The 27,584-nt window shown below is 44.5% G+C and overlaps 1 protein-coding gene across 2 annotated transcripts in view; it reads right to left on the reverse strand.

Moving 5' to 3' along the window:
• The window catches only part of POM121C (POM121 transmembrane nucleoporin C), a 54,506-nt gene that overhangs the window by 12,087 nt on the left and 14,835 nt on the right, over window positions 1-27,584 (reverse strand). Inside the window, exons 1-5 of one of the 2 annotated variants that reach the window (XM_050783622.1) lie at window positions 13,437-14,012; window positions 12,724-12,939; window positions 12,238-12,399; window positions 10,737-10,817; window positions 9,090-9,261 (exon numbers count right to left, since the gene is read on the reverse strand). In XM_050783622.1, the coding sequence (XP_050639579.1) occupies window positions 9,090-9,261; window positions 10,737-10,817; window positions 12,238-12,399; window positions 12,724-12,939; window positions 13,437-13,999 (1,194 nt within the window). In that variant the 5' untranslated portion in view covers window positions 14,000-14,012. Of the gene's footprint in view, window positions 1-9,089; window positions 9,262-10,736; window positions 10,818-12,237; window positions 12,400-12,723; window positions 12,940-13,436; window positions 14,013-27,584 lie in introns of those variants that run through there. The other variant, XM_050783623.1, reaches the window with a different exon arrangement.

A 27,584-nucleotide genomic window follows, 5' to 3' on the forward strand; every position in this document is an offset into this window, starting at 1 on the left:
AGCCAGGTATGGTGGTGCACGCCTATAATGCCAACACTTTGGGAGGCCAAGGTGAGAGGGTCACTTGAGCCCAAGAGTTTTGAGACCAGCCTAGGTAACATAGTGAGGTCTAATCTCTACCAAGAAAAAAAAAAAAAAGAAATGCCAAAGGAGACTGTAATGATTAGCTAGGATTGGAAGACGACTGGACAACTAGTTTAACAATTAAGGGAAAAAAGTATTACTCCTCTACTTCATTGACTGTACATACACACTCATTTCAGATATAACAAGACAAGGATGTTTATTATCATGTCTATTCAACTTATCAAGTCCTAGCCAAGTGCAATAAGACATAAACAGAATAAGATTGCAGAGGAAGAGAAAAACTCATTATCATACACATAAGTGTATGATACACATTATACACACATAAGTGTATATACTAAAATCCTAAAGAACATACAGATTTAGCAAACTTTCTGAATACAAAATCAGTTGTATTTCTACACATCAGCACAGTCAATCACATTTTGAAGGCACTATTTATAACAGCGTCAAAACCATATACCTAGGGCCAGGCGCCGTGGCTCATGCCTGTAATTCCAACACTCTGGGAGGCCAAGGCAGGACGATCACTTGAGGTCAGGAGTTTGAGACTGGCCTGGCCAACAAGGTGAAACCCTGTCTCTATTAAAACTACAAAAAATAGCCAGGTGTGGTGATGCGTGCCTATAATCTCAGCTACTTGGCAGGCTGAGGCACGAGAATAACTTGAACCCAGGAGATGCAGGCTGCAGTGAGCCGAGATTGTGCCACTGCACTCCAGCCTGGGAGACAGAGTGAGACTCCATCTCAAAAAACAAAACAAAAACCAGATACCTAGAAATAAATCTAATAAAAGAGAAGTAAAACCTCTACAGAGAATTAGAGATGATGTAAATAAATGAAGAAGGAGGGACATGGTGGCTCACGCCTACAATCCCAGCACTCAGGGAGGCAAAGGTGGGAAGATTGCTTGAGCTCAGGAGTTTGAGACCAGCCTAGGCAACATAGTGCAACCGTGTCTCTACTGTAAGTTTTTAAAAATTAGCTAGGTGTGGTGATGCATGCCTGTGCTCCCAGCTACTCAAGAGGCTGAGGCAGGAGGATGGCTTGAGCCTGGGAGTTCGAGGCAGTAGTGAGCTATGATCATGCCACTGCACTCCAGCCTGGGCCACAGAGCAAGAACGACATTCATGTTCATAGATTAGAAGTAAACAAGGTCAGTATTACAACAATGTTAATTCCATTCAAAGTAATAAGTAGATGAAAGGCAATCCCAATCAGTATCTCAGAACTCTTTTTTTTGTGTGTGTGAAAATTGACAAGTTGATCTGAAAATTGTATGAAAAAGCAAAAGGCCAAGATACAAGACAGTCCTGAAGAGAAAGGAGAAAGGGGGATGATTGACTCTATCAAGACTCAAAATATAAGGGTAGGGGTAAAACAAAGACTGGCACAAGGGGAGCTAAAAAAAAAATAGACCAATGGAACAAAACAAGAGTCTAGAAATGGACCCACATATATACAGACACTTAGATTAGACAAAGACGGTGCTGCAGAGAAATAAGGATGGTCCTTTCAATAAATGTTGCTGAGATAAATGGGTATTTCTACAGTTTAAAAACAAAACAAAAAAACCTAATTTTGATCCCAACCTCACACCATACACAAAAATGAAGTTCAGGTGTATTATGGATTTACATATAAAAGTAATAATAAAATAATAAAGCTTTTAGAAGAGAGCATAGGAGAAAATTATCATGACCTTAGGTTAGGTAGGCAAAGATTTCCTGAATACTACACAAAATATGCTAACCACAAGGAAGCAGAATGGCAAGAGCAGGACACTTTTTGGTTGCAACGCATACATGACAGAGAGCTTGTATCTAGAATATAAAGAGTGTATTCAAATCTCTAAAAGACAACAGAAAAGAGCCAAGCAGTTTGAACAGGCATCTCACAAAAGAGGCTATACAAATAGCTAACAAACAGTTGGTACTTCTATATTAGCAATCAGGGAAATGCAAATTAAAACCACAATGAAATATTACTTCACACTTACCAGAATGGCTAAAGAGACTGACAATACCAAGTATTGATGAGGATGTGGAAAAACATAAAAATCTCATATACGGCTGGTAAGAATATAAACTGGGCTGGGCGTGGTGGCTCACGCCTGTAATCCCAGCACTTTGGGAGGCCAAGGCGGGTGGATCACCTGAGGCTGGGAGCTTGAGACCAGACTGACCAACATGGAGAAACCCCATCTCCACTAAAAATACAAAATTAGCTGGGCGTGGTGGCGCATGCCTATAATCCCAGCTACTCGCAAGGCTGAAGGCAGGAGAATCACTTGAACCCAGGAGGTGGAGGTTGCCATGAGCCGAAATCGTGCCATTGCACTCCAGCCTGGGCAACAAGAGTGAAACTCCATCTCAAAAATAAAATAAAATAAAATAAAAATAAACCGAAACACTCCCTTTAATACATTGCTTAGAGGCTGGGCACAGTGGCTCACGCCTGTAATCCCAGCATTTCGGGAGGCTAAGGCAGGCAGATCACTTAAGGCCAGGAGTTTGAGACCAGCCTGACCAACATGATAAAACCCCATCTCTATTAAAAATTTAAAAATGTAGCTGGGCGTGGTGGCGCACACCTGTAATCTCAGTTACTTGGGAGGCTGAGGCATGAGAATCACTTGAACCCAAGAGGCAGATGTTGCAGTGAGTGCCAATATGGTGCCACTGCACTCCAGCCTGGGTGACAGAGTGAAACTCAAAAAAAAAAAAAAAAAAAAAAAAAAAGAAAGAAAGAAATGGCTGGGCATGGTGGCTCATGCCTGTAATTTCAGCACTTTGGGAGGCTGAGGCGGGTGGATCACCTGAGGTTAGGAGTTCAAGAACAGACTGACCAATATGGTGAAACCTTGTCTCTAACTAAAAATACAAAAATTTGCTGGGTGTGGTGGCATGTGCCTGTAGTCCCAGCTACTAGGGAAGCTGAGGCAGGAGAATCACTTGAACCCAGAAGGTGGAGGCTGCAGTGAGCAGAGATTGCACCACTGTACTCCAACCTGGGTGACAGAGCAAGACTCCATCTCAAAACAAAACAAAACAAAACAAAAAACACACAAAAAAAACAATGGTTAGCAGTATCTACTGAAACTGAACATACACATACTTTATTGTACTAAAAGACTTAAGACAATTGTTTATAGCAGTATTTATGTATAATAATCCCAAACTGGAAACCCAAATGTCCAATGGCAGAATGGATAAATTAACTGTGGTTATATGCATAGTGTGGAACAGTATATATCAATGACAATGAATTACCCACCAGTACGTGCAAGAATATGGACAAATCTCACAAGTAAAATGTTAAGTCAAACACCAAAGAATGCACGCTTTATTTGCACTCATATAAAATTCAAAAACAGGGTACACTATAAAAGGTGCTAACAGGAAGGAAAGAAGGAGCAGTGATGGGGAGTGGGCAGGAGGGAGGTTTCTGGGTGATGAAAATGTTTTATTACTTGACCTGGGTGGTGGTTACAATTTGTGTTTTTCTGTGTATTATACTCTAGTAAAAAAGGCCATCTAAAGAGTGAGGCAAATTACACGACACAAAATGCTATGCAAGATGTAATGGATAAAAGAGAAAAGAAGATGCTTTTTAAAAAGCAAATACGCGGCCGGGCGCGGTGGCTCAAGCCTGTAATAATCCCAGCACTTTGGGAGGCCGAGACGGGCGGATCACGAGTTCAGGAGATCGAGACCATCCTGGCTAACACGGTGAAACCCCGTCTCTACTAAAATACAAAAAAAATTAGCCGGGCGAGGTGGCGGGCGCCTGTACTCCCAGCTACTCGGGAGGCTGAGGCAGGAGAATGGCGTGAACCCGGGAGGCGGGGCTTGCAGTGAGCTGAGATCCGGCCACTGCACTCCAGCCTGGGCAACAGAGCCAGACTCTGTCTCAAAAAAAAAAAAAAAAAAAAAAGCAAATACGCTATGACTCTGTTATGTAGAACAGTCAAAAAATTCTGGGTATTATCTGTGTTTGCACACGGTAAGAATGTTAACAATGGGTACCTACTGGATGGAGACTCAGATTGCTGGGAGAGGAATTTTACTTTTTTACTTAAAAAAGCCAAAACCAGGAAAGGTAATACTTGCACATTACAGATTCCAACAATAAGAATGTACAGCAGGCCAGGCGCAGTGGCTCACATCTGTAATCCCTGCACTTTGGGAGGCCAAGGCAGGCGGAATCACGAGGTCAGGAGTTCGAGACCAGCATGGCCAACATGGTGAAACCCTGTCTCTACTAAAAATACAAAAAATTAGCTGGGCTTGGTGGCAGGAGCCTGTAATCCCAACTACTTGGGAGGCTGAGGCAGGGGAATTGCTTGAACCTAGGAGGCAGAGGTTGCAGTGAGCTGAGATCACACCACTGCACTCCAGCCTGGGCGACAGTGTGAGACTCCATCTCAAAAAAAAAAAAAAAAAGTACAGTAAAAAGTAAATTTCCTTTTTATCTCAATAACGATTACCAGTTTCTAATATATCCTGTAAGAATTATCTTATGCATATTAAAAGATTTTTAAAAGCCCGAATAATAGAGGATACTATACAGTTCTGAGCCTTGTTTTTATGTAATTTCTTTTTGAGATCATTCTCATGAGTACTTATTCAGTTGCCTTATTCTTTTTCATAGTTACATAGTATATTTCAACTTACAGAAACACTGTAAGTTATTCAACCAGCTCCCTGAAAAGATAACATGTACATTGTTTCCAAGCTGCTGTTATTAAAACAATGTTACATTAAATCCTTGTATCCATTTCCCAGTATGTGTGTAAGATAAATTCCTAAAGGTAAAGCTGCTTGATCAAAGGGTATGTGTATCTCTTATCTGGACAATTCCTGCCACACAACCCTCTAGAAAGCTGTACCAACTGACCCTCCCACCAGCAAAGCGTGAGGAGCCTGTTTCTTCTAGCACTGCACTTCTATGGTTTCTACTTTACGTTCAAAACTTTGCTTCCTTTGGAATAGGTTTCTCTACTACAGGAAAAACTCTCGAATGTGAGATTTGACTGTTAGCCCTTCAGAAAAATGGGTAAAGGATATGAACTAAGATTCATGGAAACAGAACTGAAAATAATCATTCAATATACGAACAGATGATCAAACTACTCATAAGGGACAAAAATTAGATACTTTTTTTGAGATGGAGTCTCACTCTGTCATCCAGGCTGGAGGGCAGTGGCACAAGCTCGGCTCACTTGACCTCCACCTTCCGGGGTCAAGTGGTTCTCCTGCTTCAGACTTCCAAGTAGCTGAGATTACAGGACACACCACCACGCCTGGCTAAATTTTTTGTATTTTTAGTAGTGATGGGGTTTTGCCATGTTGGTCAGGCTGGTCTCAAACTCCTGATTTCAGGTGATCCACCTGCCTCGGCCTCCCAAAGTGCTGGGATTACAGGTGTGAGCCACCGCGCTCGGGTACCTTTTTTTTTTTTTTTTTTTTTTTTTTTTTTTTGAGACAGAGTCTCACTCTGTCGCCCAGGCTGAAGTGCAGTGCTGCTATCTCTGCAACCTCTGCCTCCTAGGTTCCTGATATTCTCCTTCCTCAGCCTTCTGAGTAGTTGTGATTCCAGGCATGCGCCACCATGCCCAGCTAATTTTTATATTTTTAGTAGAGACACGATTTCACCATGTTGGCCAGGATGGTCTCGAACTCCTGACCTCAGGTGATCTGCCTTCCTCGGCCTCTCAAAGTGCTGGGATTACAGGCATGAACCTCCACGCCTGTCCTAGATACTATTTTTTACCTGTCAAATTGGTAAAAGCCCAGAGCTACAATAACCAAATCTGCTGGTGAGGCCATGGAGAAACAGTCCCTTCTCATACAACACTGAGGGGAATGCTGAGTGGTACACGCTCTGTAGGGGATTTACCAATATCCAGCAAATTTACATGCGCATTTAACCTTAAACTTGGGAATTTGACTTCTAGGAATTTTCCAGAGGCAAAATTGCTAAAGGTGAAATGACATATGAACAAATGGATTCCTTGCAGCATTATCTGTGATAGCAGAAGACTGAAACAACCCAACCTTTGTCAACAAAGGACTAGAGTGCCTATCTAGTTGTAAGACAAAAGATGAGTTTCTGTGCACTGCTATGGAATGACCTCAACTGTATATTATGTGAAAAAGCAAGGCTCAAGTATGTATCTACTGTCTACTACCTTAAATGTTAGAAAGCGGCGGTTTTCAGATACACTGATATGTGTATCGTTTAAAAAAGAACAACGAAGGATAATGAAAAAATAATAAAAATGGAGAGGAAGGAAAAATGCAGAGTGGAAAGGGATGGAAATTGAATTTTTGAGTTTATCTTATTTTAGTGTATGTTTTTTTGAAACAAGTATTTTACATAATTTAAAACAGAACTATTTCAAAAAGGAAAACATAGAAATCCCTGTAACTTTCAAACATACTGAACAAATGAACCTCACTGTATATAAAGTTGGTGTACCAAAGAACAATTAACATTACTTTAAAACACGATATATTGATTCCATGTCCCTAGGATTCACAGAGGGATATAAAGACAAAATGAATCACAAACAATTCTTTTTTTCTTTTTTTTTTTTTTTGAGACGGAGTCTCGGTCTGTCGCCCAGGCTGGAGTGCAGTGGCCGGATCTCAGCTCACTGCAAGCTCCGCCTCCCGGGTTCACGCCATTCTCCTGCCTCAGCCTCCTGAGTAGCTGGGACTACAGGCGCCCGCCGCCTCGCCCGGCTAGTTTTTTGTATTTTTTAGTAGAGACGGGGTTTCACTGGGTTATCCAGGATGGTCTCGATCTCCTGACCTCGTGATCCACCCGCCTCGGCCTCCCAAAGTGCTGGGATTACAGGCTTGAGCCACCGCGCCCGGCCCACAAACAATTCTTAAACTGACTACAGCAGTCTTAATAATGACAGTGTTAATAATGACACTGATACCGTTATTTGGAAATTGCATGGGCCAGGTGTGGTGGCTCACACCTGTAATCTCAGCACTTTGGGAGGCCAAGGCAGGTGGATCACCTGAGGTCACGAGTTCGAGACCAGCCTGGCCAACATGGTGAAACATCATCTCTACAAAAATACAAAAATTGTTGTCCGGGCATGGTGATGGTGCCTGTAGTCTCAGCTACTTGGGAGGCAGAGGCAGGAGAATCGCTTGAACTCAGGAAGCGGAGATTGCAGTGAGCCCAGATTGTACCACTGCACTCCAACCTGGGTGACAGAATAAGACTCCGTCTCAAAAAAAAATTGCGTGTACTAGGATCAAAGTAACTATAAACCGACATTTTCAGTGTAATACATAAAAATATAAAACCAATTACATAGAAAATCCTGCCATCATAAATATGAATTTGGAATATTATGAGTTAATTCTTTACATTCCTCTTTCTAGAGGATCTATCTTCTCTCTCCTAAACCTTAAGACTGTAGTCTCTACAGTTCTACATGGAAGAAACCAAAACTTTTTGAAGAAACAGCCAACTTCAGTATAGGCTAAAAAAGGACTTTGGGAAGGTGGGCAAAAAGCAATGAAGCTATCTGTCAAAGATGGCTGGGGTCAAAACGAAGGACATAGGAGCCAGTTTGGCTTCCACAGGCCAAACCTGGAGAAGTTTGCATATCAAAAATAATAACTAGATATTACATAATATTAAGGCTAATAATTTAAGAGGGATAATGATATTACGGTTATTAATGTTCATTTATATGACTGTCAGAGCCTTCTGGGCTGATGAACTCGTCTCAAAATTTTCCTCCTCTCAAAAACATTTCTCCGTACATGCTTTACATCTTTTTGTCTGGCTGCTGCATACTGGGTACCCACTTATTAACAACCATTGTAATAGGTGCTTTTTAAATATTACCCTCAATCATTGCAACAGCACTTTAGAGATAAGAAAAAGAGATGTTATGTGATTTGTCTGCCCCAGACCTTATAGCTACTAGATGTCAGAGCCAAGCATTTTTTTTTCCTTTTCTTTGAGACACAGTCTTGCTCTGTTGCACAGGCTAGTCTTGAACTCCTGGGCTCAAGAGGTTCTCCCACCTTGACCTCCCAAAGTTATGGGATTACAGGCACGAGCCACCCCACCCAGCCTCAGAGGCAAGATTAGAACCTAAGTCTGTGCAGCAGCAAAGCCTGCTCTGTTCCCTATACTGTGCGATAATCCCTTTTCCAAAAAATCATGACCACTTCTTTAAAAACCCTGCACTCAATTCTAAATGCCTACAGGATAAATCTCTTTTATGACCCAATACAACTTGGACTCAGTGTACCTTTCGAATCACCTTCCGTCCATTTATCTACATCATAGCTCTGTCTTGAATCAGCTCGCACACATGCACTGCTTTACATTCCAGGCTTTCTACTCCATTCCACTGGCCTATATTGATCACTCAATGATCTGTATTTTTTTTTTTTTGAGACGGAGTCTCGCTTTGTCACCCAGGCTGGAGGGCAGTGGCGCGATCTCGCCTCACTGCAAACTCCACCTCCCGGGTTCACGCCATTCTCCTGCCTCAGCTTCCCGAGTAGCTGGGACTACAGGCGCCTCCCACCGCGCCCAGCTAATTTTTTGTACTTTTAGTAGAGACGGGGTTTCACCATGTTAGCCAGGATGATCTCTATCTCCTGACCTTGTGATCCGCCTGCCTCGGCCTCCCAAAGTGCTGGGATTATAGGCGTGAGCCACTGCGCCCGGCCTTTATCTGTATTTTCTATTAGCTTAGAGACAATTCTAATGTCTGACAGATAAAAGGTGATTAGCAAACCTTTGTTAATCAATTACTTTATTTAAAAAAATTTCTTTAAAAATTACTTTGTACAGACAAGGTCTCACTATATTGCCCAGGCTGGTTTTGAACTCCTGGACTCAAGCAATCCTCCCGCTTTGGCCTTCCAAAGTGCTGGGATGACAGGGCTAAGCTACCACATCGGGAATGCTGGGAATTCATGTCCCCCACATTACAAGAGCTGTACTTGTACCTGTGAGATGCCTCGAGTGGAGCTGTAGGAACTGGTAATGGCATTGCGGCTGGAGCTAGGGATGCCACTTGTGTAAGCGCTTGTCAAGGAGCTCATAGAAGAGCTTCGGGATCTCTTATTCAAGTGGTCATCTGAGCTCTGAGAATTGAGGCCTCTCTTCAGAGACCCAGGCCTGATAAAAGGGAAGAAGACAGATGCTTTATTGAAGGCAACATTCTTTTATGGTTTCATCCACGGTCATAACATCTTTCTTAATAAACATGAAGGGAAGAGAATAATGCTTTTAATTTTTACTGTTAACAATCTGGCCAAATCTATCTGACAAAGTCAGTAAGAAAAGCCAAATATTTAAAACTTAAATGTATGATTCCATGTATAGAATATTCTGGAAAATGCATACCTATCTACAGTGACAGAAGGCAGATCAGTGGATGCCTGGGGACAGGGGTGGAATTGAAGTGAGGGATTACAGGCATGTGGGAACTTTTGGAGGTGATGGATGTTCATTATCTTACTGGTGGGATGGTTCCACAGGTGAATGCGTGTCAAAATGTCACATGCTTTAAACAAGTAGTTTATTGTATGTCAATTATACCTCAACAAAGCTGTTTAAAAAAATCAGAATTAAGAGGAACCCATCATTTTTCTAAACCTCCAACTGAAACAGAAATCTCCTATGCATCTTTCCTGTAGGACAGATATCCAACCTGTTACAATATAGACAACTCTCTCCTAGAGTGACCCACGTCAACCATGAACCAGTTTACTCTCACAGTGGATTACGATGTATTTCCTCTAACTTTCACCCACGGATCCTATTTGAAGTCAAACAGAGCAAGTTATTTTGCTTCTTTCAAGGGACAGTCCTTTGGTTTTTAGGGCCCATTATCCTTCCGTCACTTATTTCCTTATTCCCCCCGAGATTTTTCTGCTCTGGGCTAACACGTCCATAACTCCAAAACCCCATCATCCACCACCCCACCACCCCCACTTTGGGCTGTTGAAAATCTCCTTAACATTTTCGTTGCTTCACTGGGAATGAATTTCCGTTTGTGTACATCCTCCCTTACAGTGCAGTACACTGATCTGACCACAGTGCTCCACGGACAGTGAGCAGAACTACAGAAGGCAGGAATACCATCTACCTGCCTCATTCTAGTCTTTCTTCTAAGAGCACACACCAGGAGCACATTAGTTTTCCTGGTGGCCACATCACACTGCTGACTCAGATGAGGCATCTAAGTTATCCTAAGTCTTTCCGCACATACTTTTGAGCCACTTTCCTTTCCATCCAATTCTTCCTCCAATTTGTTTTTAAACTGGTATGTAGAAATTTAACATTTAATTTCATACTGTTTTATCCACTGCACAAACTTTGCAATCCTTCTATGTGCTTGGTTATTAAATATATTTATAAAACCTCTTAGTCTCAGCATATTTCATCCATATTAATGCAAGAACATTAAAAGGAATTAGACAGAAGGCAGTTAATTGTGGAAAGTTACTCAAAGTGTTCCTAATTTCAAAGATGTAAACCTGAACTAATTAAGCAATGCAAAAAACAAACAGGAAAATCCATAGGGCAACAGCTCTGATCATGCCTTTTTTCCAAACAGTGGTATTTCATCCAGACAGACTCGTACGTACTTAGGCACAAAAGAAGCGGGGACTCCATTGGCCACCAGGGGCTCAAATGCTGAATGTCCACTGCCACTGCTATCATGGCGCCTGTGACAAATCAAAAAAGTCTTAATGAAATGACATGACTTTTTTTTGTCCCTTTAAAGTGTATTCTCACATTTCTGGGGCCTTATACTACTTCTATGGAGCACAGAGCCCACACCAGACCAGTAAACGGTTGTTTAAAATCCCTAAGTTTCTGAAAGGTAAATTTTTTTTTTCCCCAGACAGAGTTTCACTCTTGTTGCCTAGGCTGGAGTGCAATAGCACAATCTGGCTCAGTGCGACAAACCTCTGCCTCCTGGGTTCAAGCAATTCTCTTGCCTCAGCCTCCAGAGTAGCTGGGACTATAGGTATGCACCACCACACCTGGCTAATTTCTTAATTTTTTGTAGAGGCGAGGTTTCACTATGTTGCCCTGACTGGTCTTGAGCTCCTGGGCTCCAGCGATCCTCCCATCTTGGCCTCTCAAACAGTCAGGAGTACAGGTGTGTACTATCACACCCAGCCTTATAAAATGGTGTTTCCCTCAAGAGTCCCATGAGAGCAGAGATTTGTCTTGTCTACTGCTCTATCCATATCATTTGCAGTAGGGTCTCATACACAGTGGGTGCTCAATAAATGCTCAGCCACTTCAACTTCCTTTCTTTCTATACTTAGAAAACTATTTATCCCATTTTCATTAGGTTATTCTATAAACGACGAAAGGAATTTTTTTTTCTTTTTTTTTGGAGTCTCACTCTGTCACCCCGGCTGGAGTGCAGCGGCATAGTCTCGGCTCACTGCAACCTCCGCCTCCTTGGTTCAAGCAATTCTCCTGTCTCAGCCTCCCGAGTGGCTGGGACTACAGGCGCCCGCCACCACGTCCCACTAATTTTTGTATTTTTAGTAGAGACGGTGTTTCACCATGTTGGCCAGGCTGGTCTCGAACTCCTGACCTCAGCTGATCCACCTGCCTCGACCTCTCAAGGTGCTGGGATTACAGGCGTGAGCCTCCTTGCCCCACCAGGAAATTTGTTTTAATCTCATTACTGTTAAATCTACCAAACTCTAGTTTTCATTTTTCTTTCACAAGCATTTCCTTCAGCAAAATTAAGACACTGGAACTGGTGGTTTCCCAAATAACTGAACACCATAAAATTCCAATGGGAAGACTTAGAGCCTTTTATCTTGAAAATAAACTTTAACACATTTCTACAAAAGCATGAGGCGAACTAACATGGCTAATAGCTGTCAGCTTATCTCTACTACTCACGGAAAAGGTAAATTGTAACATCGATCCAACCTGTGCCTTGAAATAAACAGCATTAAAACGCTTGTTATTAGGTTCTTCCATGAAAGCCAAAGAAGGGGGCCTACAAAGGCTCACAAACTGGAGGTGGCCTCTGTATCTTTATGGGAATGTCTACATCTCATCCCATAGGAGTCCAACCGGGAAACCCGCTTACTACTCTCCTGAGTCTGTTACCTTCTTTTATTTTCCTGGCCATCAAGGAATATTTGGTCTTCTTCCTCCACTGTCCTTTTCTTCTTCTTCTCTTTGAGGGCGCTCAATACAGTCTCCTTTGCACATGGGTCTGGGGCATTACTTGATGGTGAGGACAGTGTTGAGCTGATTATCTGCTCTGGTCTATAATGAAAGACAAGATTCTAGCTGTAAGATATTTTAATTCTCACGCCATATAGCACAGATTTCAGAAACGGGAAATCAGAAGCTAACCAACAGATCAAAGTATAATTTATACACTCACAGCAGTTCCCCTTAGCAAGTAAAGCTACTTTTTCATCAAGGGCAAAAAGCGAAAAACAAAATTACTCGAATTTGGTATTTCTTATTCAAATAAGCAGCTTTGTCTTTTCTTTTTTGCGTTGTAGTCATGTTGTCATAGGAACAACTGGAGAAGAATAAAGTGGACACGAAAAGGGAGAGTATTCTTCCAACGATAATACTCACATCGCAGAACGCGAAAATCTTCTGTCGGGAGGGGCGATTCTCACAGTAACTGGGCTACACACCATCCTGGAGTTGCGAGGGGACAGCACAGCCTTCTTGTGATAACCATTCCAACACACTGTGGGAAGTACCCCCAGACAGGAATATTGGGCCTGATGGATCGGATAGCGTCTTCGAGGTGTTATTACAAACCGATTTGGTAAAGTCCCACAATCCCTGCAGAGAATGTGAGACAAATCATGGAACCAAAGCATAAAAGAATGTCAAAAATTTAAACGGCTAAAAATCCACCAGTTCAGACATTTTCCAAAGAACTTAAGTGTCTTCCAAAGCAACACAGAACACGGTGTTTTTATGGCAACTTTCCCCTATTCCATCTAAGGGCAGAGAGTGACAGCTGCTTAACAGCTGTCTCAACAATGGATTTCAACAATTTGAGAGGGAAAAATCTAAATGTAGACTACATCTAGACTGCACTAAAATTCAGGAAGTTTTTAAAACTGAAAAGAAGGGAATCGTTTTGGCAACACATCTCATTCCAACAGTTAGACGAGGCCAGGAGACGGCTGGCACACACCAAGGTGTTAAGGAGGGCAAAACCACACACAATCCCCTTTGGACTAGATGAAAAAGCAAATCGGATTTAAAAGTCAAGTCCTCGATTTCAAGCCAGCCGAACCACAGGATGCTCTGGGAAAATCAGCACATCTTACCGTGGGGAAGGCCTCCCGGAGGGTCGGAGAAGAGGAGTGGGGAGAGAGGGGTAAACGTGGTGAACGCGATGCGGCTGCGGGGAGCGCGGCGCCGGGCGGGCGAGTGGGCGGCGGCCAGGCCTATCCCGCAGGTCCTGGCCCTCCGGAGCGGGGGCGGGCTGCGGCGGCCCGGGCTTGCCCAGGTAACTGCCCATGAGTAGCAGTTCGGCAGGGTCAGGTCCTTCGAGCAGGGTCCGCGGCTCTAGGAGGTTTCCGTTGGCTGTCGACTTGGCCGGAGGCGAAGCGAACAGTGTTCGCCGATGTCGCGCGTTCCGAACGAAGGAGGACAAGGGGCGCGAACCTCGGGGCTCGCGGCTCAGTCCCCACCAGGCCGCGGTAGCCCCCACGGCCAGCCAGGCCAGCGCAGCCGCAGCCGGCACGAGGTACAGTAGGAGGCCGACGAGCGACAGGCCGAGGAGCGCGGCCCCGGCTTGCCCGCCGCGGCCCCGGCCCCGGCCGTCCCTGACACTCGCTATGGACCGCCGCCGCTCGCCTGCTCCAGCCGCCGCAGCCGCCGGAGACATCGCGGCTCCGCGCCGCGGAGGAGACTTAAATATCCCAGCGTGCACCGCGCCGCGCGTCGCGTCATCGCGCGCCCTCTACGTCATGCGCGCGCGACTCCGGGAGACGCTACCGCCAGGCAGCGCCGGAGACCCAACTGGTTTGGAAAATGCCGCCTGCCTTCAACGCCTGTTTCTGACTCTTGAGGTTTCCCGTGTGGCTCCCAGCGCGACACCCATCTGGAGGCGATCCCGTGGAAGGATCGCGTCCAAAATAAAAGGGCCTGAGACCTATGCTTATGTAATTCCTAATCCGTGATCTTTTCTGGGGGCTGAACTCTCCTCCACCACAGCCTGTTATCAGGTACTTTTCACAAATGCTACTGGGGACTGCGAGTTTTTTTTTCCTCCCTCCATTTCTGCGTTACAAGTTGATAATGTGGGACGATTACTTACCAAATTTCACATCATGGCCCAGATATTGGGTGGATTTTGAGGCTCTGTGATCGATTTATACCTATACTAAAGTTATCGGTCTGAGAAAGATTAGTGGTTGCCTAGGGCTAGGGAGTGGGTTTGGGGGTGGGGAATAGAAAGTGACTGCTCATGGTTATAGGCTTTTTCGTAGCAGCATAAACATAGTTTAAAATTAGATTGTGGGCCGGGCGCGGTGGCTCACGCCTGTAATCCCAGCACTTTGGGAGGCCGAGGCGGGTGGATCACGAAGTCAGGAGATCGAGACCATCCTGGCTAACACGGTGAAACCCCGTCTGTACTAAAAAATAGAAAAAATTAGCCGGGCGTGGTGGCGGGCGCCTGTAGTCCCAGCTACTCGGGAGGGTGAGGCAGGAGAACGGCGTGGACCCGGGAGGCGGAGCTTGCAGTGAGCCGAGATCGCGCCACTGCACTCCAGCCTGGTCGACAGAGCAAGACTCCGTCTCAAAAAAAAAAAAAAAAAAAAAAAAAAAAAAAATTAGATTGTGGTGGCGGTTGCACCACCCTATGATTTGCATGGTATGTGAATTATATCTTAAAGCTGTTTAAAAAGTCTGGTGGTCTGCCAATAGACTTTGGTGTAGTTCAGTTTCCTCAGCCATTCATTCATTGATTTATTCACTCCATTGTTTATATACATTAAAGAGTTTAGGGGGGAAAATATAGGATCTCTGATCTTTAGAAGCTATTTAGTAAGGAAGATGTGTAAGTAAAAGATTGCAATTCAATACCTATGCTAAAATTAGATTGTGGGCCGGGCGCAGTGGCTCATGCCTGTAATCCCAGCACTTTGGAAGGCCGAGGTGGGCGGATCATCTGAGGTCAGGAGTTTGAGACCAGCCTGACCAATATGGTGAAACTCCGTCTCTACTAAAAATACAAAAATTCGCCGGGCACGGTGGTGAAGTCCCAGTAGTCCCTGTGCCTGTAGTCCCAGCTACTCGGGAGGCTGAGACAGGAGAACTGCTTGAACCCGGGAGGTGGAGGTTGCAGTGAGCCGATATCGCGCCACTGCACACTTCAGCCTGGGCGACAGAGCAAGACTCCATCTCAAAAAAAAAAAAAAAAAAAATTAAAGTTATGATAAAGGGGAAGGTAGGCAGGGAAGTGCTCCTGGAGCTGAGAGGTCTGGCAGGTTCAAGGCAGATGAAGGAGCATTGTGCAGAAGTCCAGAGATGAAATTGTTCATTATCGCTGGAGATTAGGGTGTTTGGGGGGTTAGAAAAATTGGAAAGGTATAGATGCCTTTGGGGCAACTCAGAGAGATGAGAAGAAAGTGCAGTCTGGGTTCTAGATCCTCCCCAACCCAGTCCCAAAGCAATTCTGTTTCTATTTAATATACTGCGATTTCACATAGACTTAATTTGGAAAAAAAAGGGGTGGGGGGGGGTGGAGGGGGGGAGCTGTGTTGCTTAAGAAAAAAATCTCAGTATCAGTAGACTAGTAGGACAAAAACCAAGCTGCCCTGGGTTGAATAGTGACTGGAAGGTGAAGAAATGGAGGCAGTGACTGCAGACTCCCTACTCAAGAAACTTGGGTAATAGGGGAAGAAGAAACATAGTATCTAGGTCAGTAGGGGATCTTTAAATTATTGTATATGGCTGGAGTTAAGTGGAGAAGCTACACAGAAAAGCCATCAGGCTACAGATGTCCTGAAACCAAGCAAGATTATTGAGAATTAATGTAAATAGAGAGGTCCGTAGCCTGAGCCCTTGGGGCACTCCTGTGTTTAGAGGTCAAGAGATGAATATACAAAGGGCACAAATCATTTAGGAAAATATAGATAAATATGACTACATTAAAAGTTAGCACTTCTAGGCTGGGCATGGTGGCTTACACATAATCTAGCACATTTGTAGGCCGAGGCGGGCGGATTGCTTTGAGCTCAGGAGTTCAACACCAGCCTAGGCAACATGGTAGAACCCAGTCTCTGATTTAAAAAAAAAAAAAAAAAAAAAAAAAAAATTGCCTGGTGTGGTGCCACATGCCTGTAGTACCAACTACTCAGGAGGCTGAGGCTGGAGAATCGCTTGAACCCAGAAGGCAGAGGTTGCAGTGAGCCGAGATTGCACCACTGCACTCCAGCCTGGGCAACTGAGTGAGACTCCGTCCCCTCCAAAAAAGTTAACACTTCTATATGAAAAAAGGCAAGATATGCATCTAAAAGACAAGTCAAGACTGGGAAAAACAACTCTAATACATATAATCAAAAGATGATTAGTAAGTAGAATTTATAAAGAACTCCAAAGAATCAATAACAAAAAGATGACCCAATTTTTTTCAAAAGGACAATTGATATAAAAAAGCTATGGAATGGGAAACACAAATACCTAATAATATATATGTGCATATGTGTACACTAGTAATCTAGGAAAAACTAAAATAATGGATTTTGCACTCATTTACACACTAGAAAAATTAATTGAACAAGATCAAGTATTGGCATGGATGTGGATCAAACAGAACTCATGCCCTTGTGGATATATGAAACAGTACAATTTGGAAAGCAATTGGCAATATCTAGTAAAAAATAAGGGTGAAGAAGTATGTATCCTATAAACCTGCAATCCCATTCTGGGTAGTCACTGAAGCATTATTTGTATCACAGACAATTTGAACACACTTCATGGGTAATGTTTATCAATACAAGGATGGGCAAACTGATATAATTCATATAATAAAATACTATAAAGCAGCTGAAAATTAATCCTTCCAGCTATAGGTTAGTCCTCCCACCATGAACAGCTGTAGACATGGACAAAATGCATTGATTAATAAAGCTGTTAAAAAAAAAATCTAGTAGTCTGCTGATCCAGACTTTGGTTTAACTCATGCTGTTGTGGATATATAAAATAGTACAACTTGGCAACTACTTTCAGGCAGAGGACAACAGGAAGCAAAAGACTGATCCCTAGGAGAAAGGAAATTTGTGGGATGAGCCCCAAAGTCATCTGGTTTCTCTGCCTGGGGATAATTTCCCAACTGCAGTGCAGAGAGCTGGAGTCTGAGCAGAGTAGGGAGATCCTACTGGGCTGAGGAGACAGATATCAGGCTGAGACAGCTGAAATGGCAGAGAAATGGGGCAGAAAAAAGAAAGGAGGGCACTATGCAAAGAGGAGTTCTAGAAATCTATGCATGACACAAACCCATGGCTGAAGGCTGGAGTGATGGGTAATTTCATATGTCAACTTGAAGGGACCATGGTGTGCACAGATACTTGGTTAAACATTTATTTATGAGTGTGACTGTAAAGGCATTTCTGGATGAGGTAGTCATTTATTTATTTATTTATTTACTGATTTTTATTTTTTGAGATGGTGTGTCACTCTCATTGCCCAGGTTGGAGTGCAGTGGCGCTATCTTGGCTCACTGCAACCTCCGCCTTCCAGGTTCAAGCGATTCTCCTGCCTCAGCCTCAGCAGAGTAGCTGGGATTACAGGCATCCACCACCACACCCAACTACTTTTTTGTATTTTTAGTAGAGACTGGGTTTCACCATGTTGGCCAAAACTGCTCACCTCAGGTGATCTTCCCGCCTCGGCCTCTCAAAGTGCTGGGATTACACACATGAGCCACTGTGCCCAGCCTCTTTATTTTTTTATAGAGATGGGGGTCGCCACAAGTCAGACTAGAAAAACTCACAATTTATAGGGCTGTGCGTGCAGTACTTAAGCACCCCAGGAATGGGAAAGAATCAGTCTTAGATTGAGCATCGCTCTGGACCCACCTAATGAATCATAAAAACAAGACCTGAAAGGATCCAACTTTCCAGTGATCTTAAATACATCCCAAAACAAAGCTCAAGAAATTGTACATACAATTAAAAATTGGCTGGGCGCGGTGGCTCACGCCTGTAATCCCAGCACTTTGGGAGGCTGAGGCGGGCGGATCATAAGGTTTGGAGATCGAGACCATCCTGGCTAACACGGTGAAACCCCATCTCTACTAAAAATACAAAAAATTAGTTGGGCGCGGTGGCGGGCACCTGTAGTCCCAGCTACTTGGCAGGCTGAGGCAGGAGAATGGCGTGAACCCGGGAGGTGGAGCTTGCGGTGAGCCAAGATCGTGCCACTGCACTTCAGCCTGGGCGACAGAGTGAGATTCCAACTCAAAAAAAAAAAAAAAAAAAAAAATGACCATTACTCAACAAGTTAAAATTTCCAGTCTGGCATCCTGACATCCTATTACTAGGCATATAAATAAGCAAAAAACACAGCCCATAATAAGAAAAACCAATCAATCCTTATTTTGATCCAAACTAACCCCAAACTGACACATATTAAAATAAGCAGAGAAAGACACTAACATTAATTTTAACTATATCTGTTATGTTTACAAAGTTGAGACATGGAAAAATATTAGAAGAAATAATGGTCAAAATTTTCCAAACATAATGAAAAATATAAACCCATAGACCTGAAGTTCAACGTCAAGTACAAGAAATACAAAGAAAACTGTAACAAGTCACACAATCAAATTGCACAAAACCAATGATATAGATCAAATCCTGAAGGCAGCTGGGACAAAAGGACATGTTATTTACATAGGAACAAAGATAAGAATGATATCAAATTTCTTGTCAGAAATACTGTGAGTGAGAAGACAGCAGTGCAACTTGATCTTTAAAGTGCTGAAGGAAAAAACTGAAAATCTAGAATTTTATACCTGATGAAAATATATTTTTAACAAAGTGAAATAAAGATATTTCAGACACATAAAAGCTGGAAGACACTTTGAGAGGCTGAGGCGGGCAGATCGCTCGAGCCCCAGAGTTCGGGACCAGCCTGGGCAACATCGTGAGACCCTGGCTCTAAAAAAAAAATGCAAAAATTAGCCTAGCATAGTGGCACATGCCTGGAGTCTCAGTTACTCGGGAGGCTGAGCTGGGAGGTTTGCTTGAGCCTGGGAAGTCGAGGTTCCAGTGGGTCATAATTGTGTCACTGCACTCCAGCCTGGGTGACAAAGCAAGACTCTCTCTCAAACAAATAAAAAGCTGAAAGAATTCATCACCAACAAACACTAAAAGAAATGTTAAGGGATGTCCTTCAGGCAGAAGAAAAATACCAGATGGAAGTCTGGATCTACACAAAGGAATGACAGGCATTGAAAATGGTAACTATATGGGTAAAGATAGGTGCCTGTTTTTCCTTCTTATTTAAATCTCTTTAAAATACAATTGAGAAGTTATATCAGCAAAAGGGCAGAGTAGAGAGCTCCAAGCTCCCATCACCCAACAGAAACATTAAAAAAAAAAAAAAAAAAAAGGCTGGGTGTGGTGGCTTATGCCTGTAATCCCAGCACTTTGGGAGGCCAAGGCGGGTGGATCACCTGAGGTCAGGAGTTCGAGACCAGACTGACCAACATGGTGAAACCCTGTCTCTACTAAAATACAAAATTAGCCAAGTGTGGTGGCGCACGCCTGTAATCCCAGCTACTTGGGAGGCTGAGGCAGGAGAATTGCTTGAACCGGGGAGGCAGAGGTTGCAGTGAGCCAAGATGGCGCCATTGCACTCCAGCCTGGGCAACAAGAGCAAAACTCCGTCTCAAAAAACAAAACAAAAGCAGTAATTGTTAGAAACAACTTTGTCAGTACGCTGAAAAACAGCCAAAGCTTTACAACAACCAAATGAAAGCTAAATCAAGAAAAAGGCAACTTAAAAAGGAAAGGTAGAAAACCTTTGTGGCAATGTTTTTTAAGAGACAGTATCTTGCTCTGTTGACCAGGCTGGAGTGCAGTGGCATGATCATGGCTCACTACACCCTTGAACTCCTGGGCTCCAGTGATTCTCTCACCTCAGCCTTCCAAGCAGCTGGGACTGCAGGCTTGAGCCACCACACCTGGCTTTTACAGGTGTCTTGAGGACAGAAGGCTGCATTCCCAGTGTGGGACCTCTTGGCATTCCACAGGGACAGGGCAGACCTTACCTTCGAATTACTGGTAAATCTGCTATCACACGTCTGAGGGCTACCTGAGGGAATGATGTAGACGCCTGTCTATTTGCTGGTTAGAACTCATTGAGGCTAGAAAAGTGGTGAGCATTGCTCACAAACATTGCAAGGCAAACAATCTACCTAGGACTGGGGCAAAACCTGACAGTTGAGACACACAACACTCCACTGTTCTCTCTCTCTCTTTTTTTTTTTTTTTTGAGACAGAGTCTCACTTTGTTACCCAGGCTGGAGTGTGATGGCGACATCTCAGCTCACTGCAACCTCCACCTCCCAGGTTCAAGGGAGTGTCCTGCCTCAGTCCCCCAGTAGCTGGGATTACAGGTGCCCGCCGCCAAGCCCGGCTAATTTTTGTATTTTTAGTAGAGATGGGGTTTCACCATGTTGGCCAGGATGGTCTTGAACTCTTGACCTCAAGTGATCCACCCACCTCAACCTCCCAAAGTGCTGGGATTACAGGTGTGAGCCACTGCGCCCGGCCTCCACTGTTTTTTTTTTTTAATGTGGCCATTCTTGCATTGCTACGACACTCTGTTACGCACTTGATTGTGTTCCCTAAATGCATATGTTGAACCTTTAACCCACATGACCTCCCTGGAGATAAGGCCTCTAAAGAGGTAATTAAGGTTAAATGAGGTCAGAAGGGTGGGACCCTAAGCCAGTATGACTGGGGTCCTTAAAGAACAGGAAGAAATGCCAAGGATGGCTGGGCATGGTGGCCTCACGCCTGTAATCCCAGTACTTTGGGAGGCTGAGGCAGGCAGATCACCTGAAGTCAGGAGTTTGAGACCAGCTTGGCCAACATGGCAAAACCCTGTCTCTATTAAAAATACAAAAATCAAGGCTGGGCGCGGTGGCTCAAGCCTGTAATCCCAGCACTTTGGGAGGCCGAGACGGGCGGATCACGAGGTCAGGAGATTGAGACCATCCTGGCTAACATGGTGAAACCCCGTCTCTACTAAAAAATACAAAAAACTAGCCAGGCGAGGTGGTGGGCACCTGTAGTCCCAGCTACTCGGGAGGCTGAGGCAGGAGAATGGCGTAAACCCGGGAGGCGGAGCTTGCAGTGAGCTGAGATCCAGCCACTGCACTCCAGCCTGAGCAACAGAGCAAGACTCCGTCTCAAAAAAAAAAAAAAAAAAAAAAAAATCAGCAGGGCGTGGTGGCGGGTGCCTGTAATCCCAGCTACTAGGGAGGCTGAGGCAGGAGAATCGCTTGAACCCGGGAGGTAGAGGTTGCAGTGAGCTGAGATTATGCCACTGCACTCCAGCCTGGAGACAGAGCGAGGCTCCATCTCAAAAAAAACACAAAAGAAACAAGCAGAAATGCCAGGGATGTGCAGAGAAAAGGTCACATGAGGACACAGCAAGAAGGCAACTATCTGGAAGCCAACGAGAGAAGACTCTGGGAAAGTCAGCCCTGCTGGCACCTTGATCTTTGACTTCTGGCCTCTAGAACTGTGAGAAAATAACTTCCAGCTGTTGAAGCTACATGGTCTGTGGCATTTCATTATGGTAGCCCTAGAAAACTAATAGAGACTTCCTAAATCTGAGAAGGAACGCTGGAGAGAATTCCTTTGGGAAAGCAGGGCAGTCACAAGCACTCAGGTGTTACAGGGGCTTTGCCCAGCGCAGGATGCTTGCTCAGAAACACCTGACAAAGATCCTAGCTTTCACCTTGGCCTGATCACGAGGGTCAGTGCAGGCCTAGCTAAGTGCTGAAGAAAAGCTGTGGTACAAAGGCAAGCTTCAAAGACTGGGAGAGGTGTTTTCTTCCATTTTTAGCTCCTAGTATTCAAGGAAATCTGTATCAAAATGTGAGCTGAACACAAGCTAAAAGAATCAGAGACTTCAGTAACCACACATGAAAATGATAAATTTTTGCAAAAATAGTTCAGAAGTCACTAAACGTATGTACTACTACATAAACGTATGTATGACTAAAAATACACACACTCACAAACACAAGCAAATGCAATGAGAAGAATCATCTAAATGCCAGAGTTACTACGTTACAATATTCAAATGTCCATGTTTCAATGACAGGCACAAATCATGCCAAGACAAAGGAACGTATTCAAAGTAACAAAATAAATTGATGGAAATCAGCCCTTAGGAAGCCCAGACATTGGACTTAGCAGAAAAAGACTTTTCAAAAACTCTCATAAATCATGAAGGACCTCTTCAAGGAGAACTGCAAACCACTGCTCAAGGAAGTAAGAGAGTACACAAACAAATGGAAACACATTCCATGCTCATGGATAGGAAGAATCAATATTGTGAAAATGGCTATAGTACCCAAAGTAATTTACAGAGTCAATGCTATTTCCAACAAGCTACCACTGACTTTCTTCGCAGAATTAGAAAAACTACTTTAAATTTCATATGGAACCAAAAATGAGCCTGTATAGCTAAGACAATACTAAGCAAAAAGAACAAAGCTGGAGGCATCATGCTACCTGACTTCAAACTATACTACAAGGCTACAGTAACTAAAACAGCATGGTACTGGTACCAAAACAGATATATAGACAAATGGAACATAACAGAGACCTCAGAAATAACACATCTACGACAAACCTGACAAAGACAAGCAATGGGGAAAGGATTCTCTATTTAATGGTGATGGGAAGACTGGCTAGTCATATGCAGAAAACTGAAACTGGACTCCTTCCTTACACCTTATAAAAAATTAACTCAAGATGGATTAAAGACTTAAATGTAAAATCCAAAACCATAAAAATCCCAGAAGAAAACCTAGGCAATACCATTCAGGACACAGGCATGGGCAAAGACTTCATGACTAAAACACCAAAAGCAATTGCAACAAAAGCCAAAATTGACAAATGGGATCTAATTAAACTAAAGAGCTTCTGTATGGCAAAAGAAACTAGCATCAGAGTGAACAGGCAGCCTACAGAATGGGAGAAAATTTTTGCAATCTACCCATCTGACAAAGGTCAGATCCAGAATCTTTTTTTTCTTTTTTTTTTTTTGAGATGGAGTCTTGCTCTGTCGCCCAGGCTGGAGTGCAGGGGCATGATCTCGGCTCACTGCAAGCTCCGCCTCCCGGGTTCACACCATTCTCCTGCCTCAGCCTCCTGAGTAGCCGGGACTACAGGCGCCCGCCACCACGCCTGGCTGATTTTTTTTGTATTTTTAGTAGAGATGGGGTTTCACCATGTTAGCCAGGATGGTCTCGATCTCCTGACCTCGTGATCTGCCCGCCTCAGCCTCCCAAAGTGCTGGGAGTACAGGTGTGAGCTACCGTGCCTGGCCAGATCCAGAATCTTGTAGATTCTTGTAGATCCAGAAACAAGGAACTTAAACAAATTTACAAGGAAAAAACAACCCCATCAAAAAATGGGCAAAGGGCCAGGCACGGTGGCTCACGCTTGTAATCCCAGCACTTTGGGAGGCCAAGGTGGGTGGCTCACCTGAGCTCAGGAGTTTGAGACTAAAAATACAAAAATTACTAAATTACTCTACTAAAAATACAAAAATTAGCCTGGCATGGTGGTGGGCACCTATAATCCCAGCTACTTGGGAGGCTCAGGCAGGAGAATCTCTTGAATTCAGGAGGTGGAGGTTGCAGTGGCCCTGGATCACGCCACTGCACTCCAGCCTGGGCAACAGAGTAAGACTCTGTCTCAAAAAACAAACAAAAAGGCTGGGCACACCGTCTCTACTAAAAATACAAAAAATTTAGCCGGGTGTAGTGGTGCACACCTGTAATCCCAGCTACTAGGGAGGATGAGGCAGAAGAATCGCTTGAACCTGGGAGGTGGGAGGTGGAGGAGGAGCCGAGATTGTGCCACTGTACTCCAGCCTAGGTGAGTGAGACTCGTCTCAAAGACAAAAAGCAGTGCATGTTGGCTAGTTTGTTAATCAATGTTGGTTAGTTATTAGTTCCAAATAGATGCCAGGTAATATGGTAGGCACTGATGACATACTCATGACGCAAAGCTGGTCCCAGTGCTAGAATGATCTTTGTTCCTGAGATCCAGGTTGCTGCAGGGTATAGCATGGTGGGAGTTCCTTGGGCTACTGCCACTAGAGGGCAGCCGAAGCTCATCTGTAATGGCACAGTAATGGTTAACCCCAACAATCTAACATTGCCAGGGAAGAACTGTCCTGAAGGGCAAAGTACCAAGCTACCTAAAGTTTGTATTGATTCTCTCAAGATTGTTGCTAACAAAATTGTAAAATTGGTCAAGTTTGTGTTTGGAACCCCTAGCCTCTCATTTCTTCACCCTCTTTTTTACAGGTACCACCTGTAAGTAAAAAATGTGGCAGAAACAGTGAGTTGCATCTCTCACCAATAGGTGGGTCAGCGTGGGGAGGGAGAGGAGATTGCTGGAGAGGAATGGATCAAGCTGGGAAGCACAGAACTGCAGGCCAGAGACAACTATGGAAGCAGAAACAGGTGTGTGCTTCCAGTAACATAGGCACCAACTGTGTGACACTCACATGAGAAGGAGAAACACACACCTTCTACTCATAAACTCACTATTGACGGTGCACCTACTACCACCACCTACTCTGTGCAACACAGGAAACACTAATAAACACTAAAGACAGTGTCAGGCAAGGCATGGTGGCTCACGCCTGTGCTCCCAGCACTTTGGGAGGCTGAGGTGGGAGAATCGCTTGAGGCCAGGAGTACAAGACCATCCTCAGCAATACAGCGAGACCCTATCTCTACAAAAAGTTAAAAAAAAAAAAGACAGAGGCCAGGTGTGGTGACTCACGCCTATAATCCCAGCACTTTGGGAGGCTGAGGCAGGCAGATCACCTGAGGTCAGGAGTTCAAGACCAGCCTAACCAACATGAAGAAACCCCATCTCTACTAAAAATACAAAATTAGCCGGGTGTGGTGGCGCATGCCTGTAATCCCAGCTACTCGGGAGGCTAAGAGGCAGGAGAATCGCTTGAACCCGGGAGGCAGAAGTTGTGGTGAGCCGAGATCACAACATGGCACTCCAGCCTGGGCAAGAAGAGCAAAACCCTGACTCAAAAAATAAAAGACAAAAAAAACAAAAACAAAAAAACAAAAACAAACCAGTCTCATTCCTTAATGAGTATAAAGAAGTAAAGTTACTAATTGCACAAGAAATCCATCTAAAACATAGTGGTATAAAACAATCATTATTAGGGATTCTGTGATTCCAACAGGCCTGGCTCGTCTCTGGTCCACGACATGTGGGGCCTCAGCTAGGAAGACGTGGAGACTGAGTGTGATCAATGGGAGGGGATTGGAATCATTTAGAGGCATCTTCATTCACAAAACCAGGAGCTGATACTGGCTGGCAGCCAGGACTTCGACTGACCTGTGGGCTGGAACCTGTCCACATGGCCCCTCCTTGCATTCTCCCCATTTGGGCTGGTTTGGCTTCATCACAGTCTGGCAGCTTACTTCTAGGGGCAAGCATTCCACAACACAGCACAAGGGCATGTCATTTTTATAGTGCAGCCTGGCAACCTCATAGCGTCGCTTCTGACCTACTTTATTTATTCGTCAGGGCAATCACAAAGATGTGCATAGGCTCAAGGAAAAGAGATATACCCCTGACCACGCAGTGGAAGAAGTGACAAGGTCATGTTACGAGAGGAGCGTGTGGGATGGGAGATAGGGCTGTGGCCACCTGCAGAAAATAGCATCTGCCATAGGCTGTCATGGTAGCGCAGGATGGGGATTTAGCCTAGCTGAGGAGTCAGTCAGCAAAGGCCTCGGCTGAGGATGTGAGGGGCTAAAAGGAGACTGAGGAAGAGTTTCAGGGAGAGGAATCAATGAGACTGGAGTCCAGAGAGAGGCTGGTGAGTTGAATGGTTTGCCTCAGTGTGATGACAACACAGAGGGCAAGGAGACTGGACTGGTGCAGGAGGAGAGGAAGGTGCCATGTGCTCTGGGTCGCGCCTTCTGTGTCGGCCCCCCTTAGAAGAGGAGCAGCTTCCAGTCAGCAGTGTCCCAGGAACACAGAGGCTGGAGAGGACAATGGCAGCCAATCCCCGCTCACAAACTGGTGACAGTGGGGAAAAGCTGCATGGTCTAGATCCACCGTGCTCCCTGGCCCCAGTATAGAAGATCAAATGCAATCTCTCCAATCTTATGCAGATAAATTAAAGGAAGACTGGAAAGAAGAACTAATCCATGGCTCCATCTGCCCATGACTACTCTCTGCTGACGCCAGAGGATAAAGAGACGGCACACGACATGTCCCAATGCAGTGGAGGTGGGGAGACCCCGCAAGTCCACAGGAAAAGAGTGAGGTTGCTGCCACCTGGGCATCTGCTATTCTCTGCTCTTCTGCCTCATCCTCAATTCAGACCATGATGGAGCTGATTTTCCCCCATTTTATACCTTGGATTGAATGTGTCTCGAGCTGCTGGTCTTGTCTCCAGTCACATCCAAGAGGTTTGTCTTTCAAATAAATGCTGTGTATCAGTGTGCAGTGTATATAATTAATACATGATATCAGACTAAATTATAGATAAGACAAGAGATGAAATCAGAGAGTTAAGTAGAGACCCAATGATGAAGAGCCTTGTAAATCAGGGAGAGTCTGGATCACGTGCTTCTCCAGACGCAATTTCAACAAGGCTGTAGGCATGTGCCACTGATGACGCGGACACTGAATTACCTGCCGTGCTGGTCTGTGGCTCTCAAGTTTTGCTCATTCTGCTTCTGTGGGAAATGCCTTGACTCACCTTAGGAAAACCCACTTAGATCTTTTTTTTTGAAACGGAGTCTCGCTCTGTCGCCAGGCTGGAGTACAGTGGCATGATCTCAGCTCACTGCAACCTTTGCCTCCCGGGTTCAAGAGATTCCCCTGCCTCAGCCTCCCAAGTAGCTGGGATTACAGGCACACACCACCATGCGCAGCTAATTTTGTGTGTGTGTTTTAGTAGAGATGGGGTTTCACCATGTTGGCCAGGTTGGTCTCAATCTCCTGACTTTGTGATCTGCCTGCCTCGGCCTCCTAAACTGCTGGGATTAAAGGTGTGAGCCACCGTGCCCGGCTGGAAAACCCACTTATCTTTTAAGATTCAGCCCAACTGTCACCACCTCTGGGAACCTGTGGCCACTCTCCCTTTGGGGTCCCCGCTCTACCGTGTCTCTTTTCATTACATTCCTATCAGTTTATTGCACTGTACTGCATATCTGT

The sequence above is a fragment of the Macaca thibetana genome, chromosome 3 (assembly GCF_024542745.1).
Source record: "Macaca thibetana thibetana isolate TM-01 chromosome 3, ASM2454274v1, whole genome shotgun sequence".
Taxonomy (NCBI): domain Eukaryota; kingdom Metazoa; phylum Chordata; class Mammalia; order Primates; family Cercopithecidae; genus Macaca; species Macaca thibetana.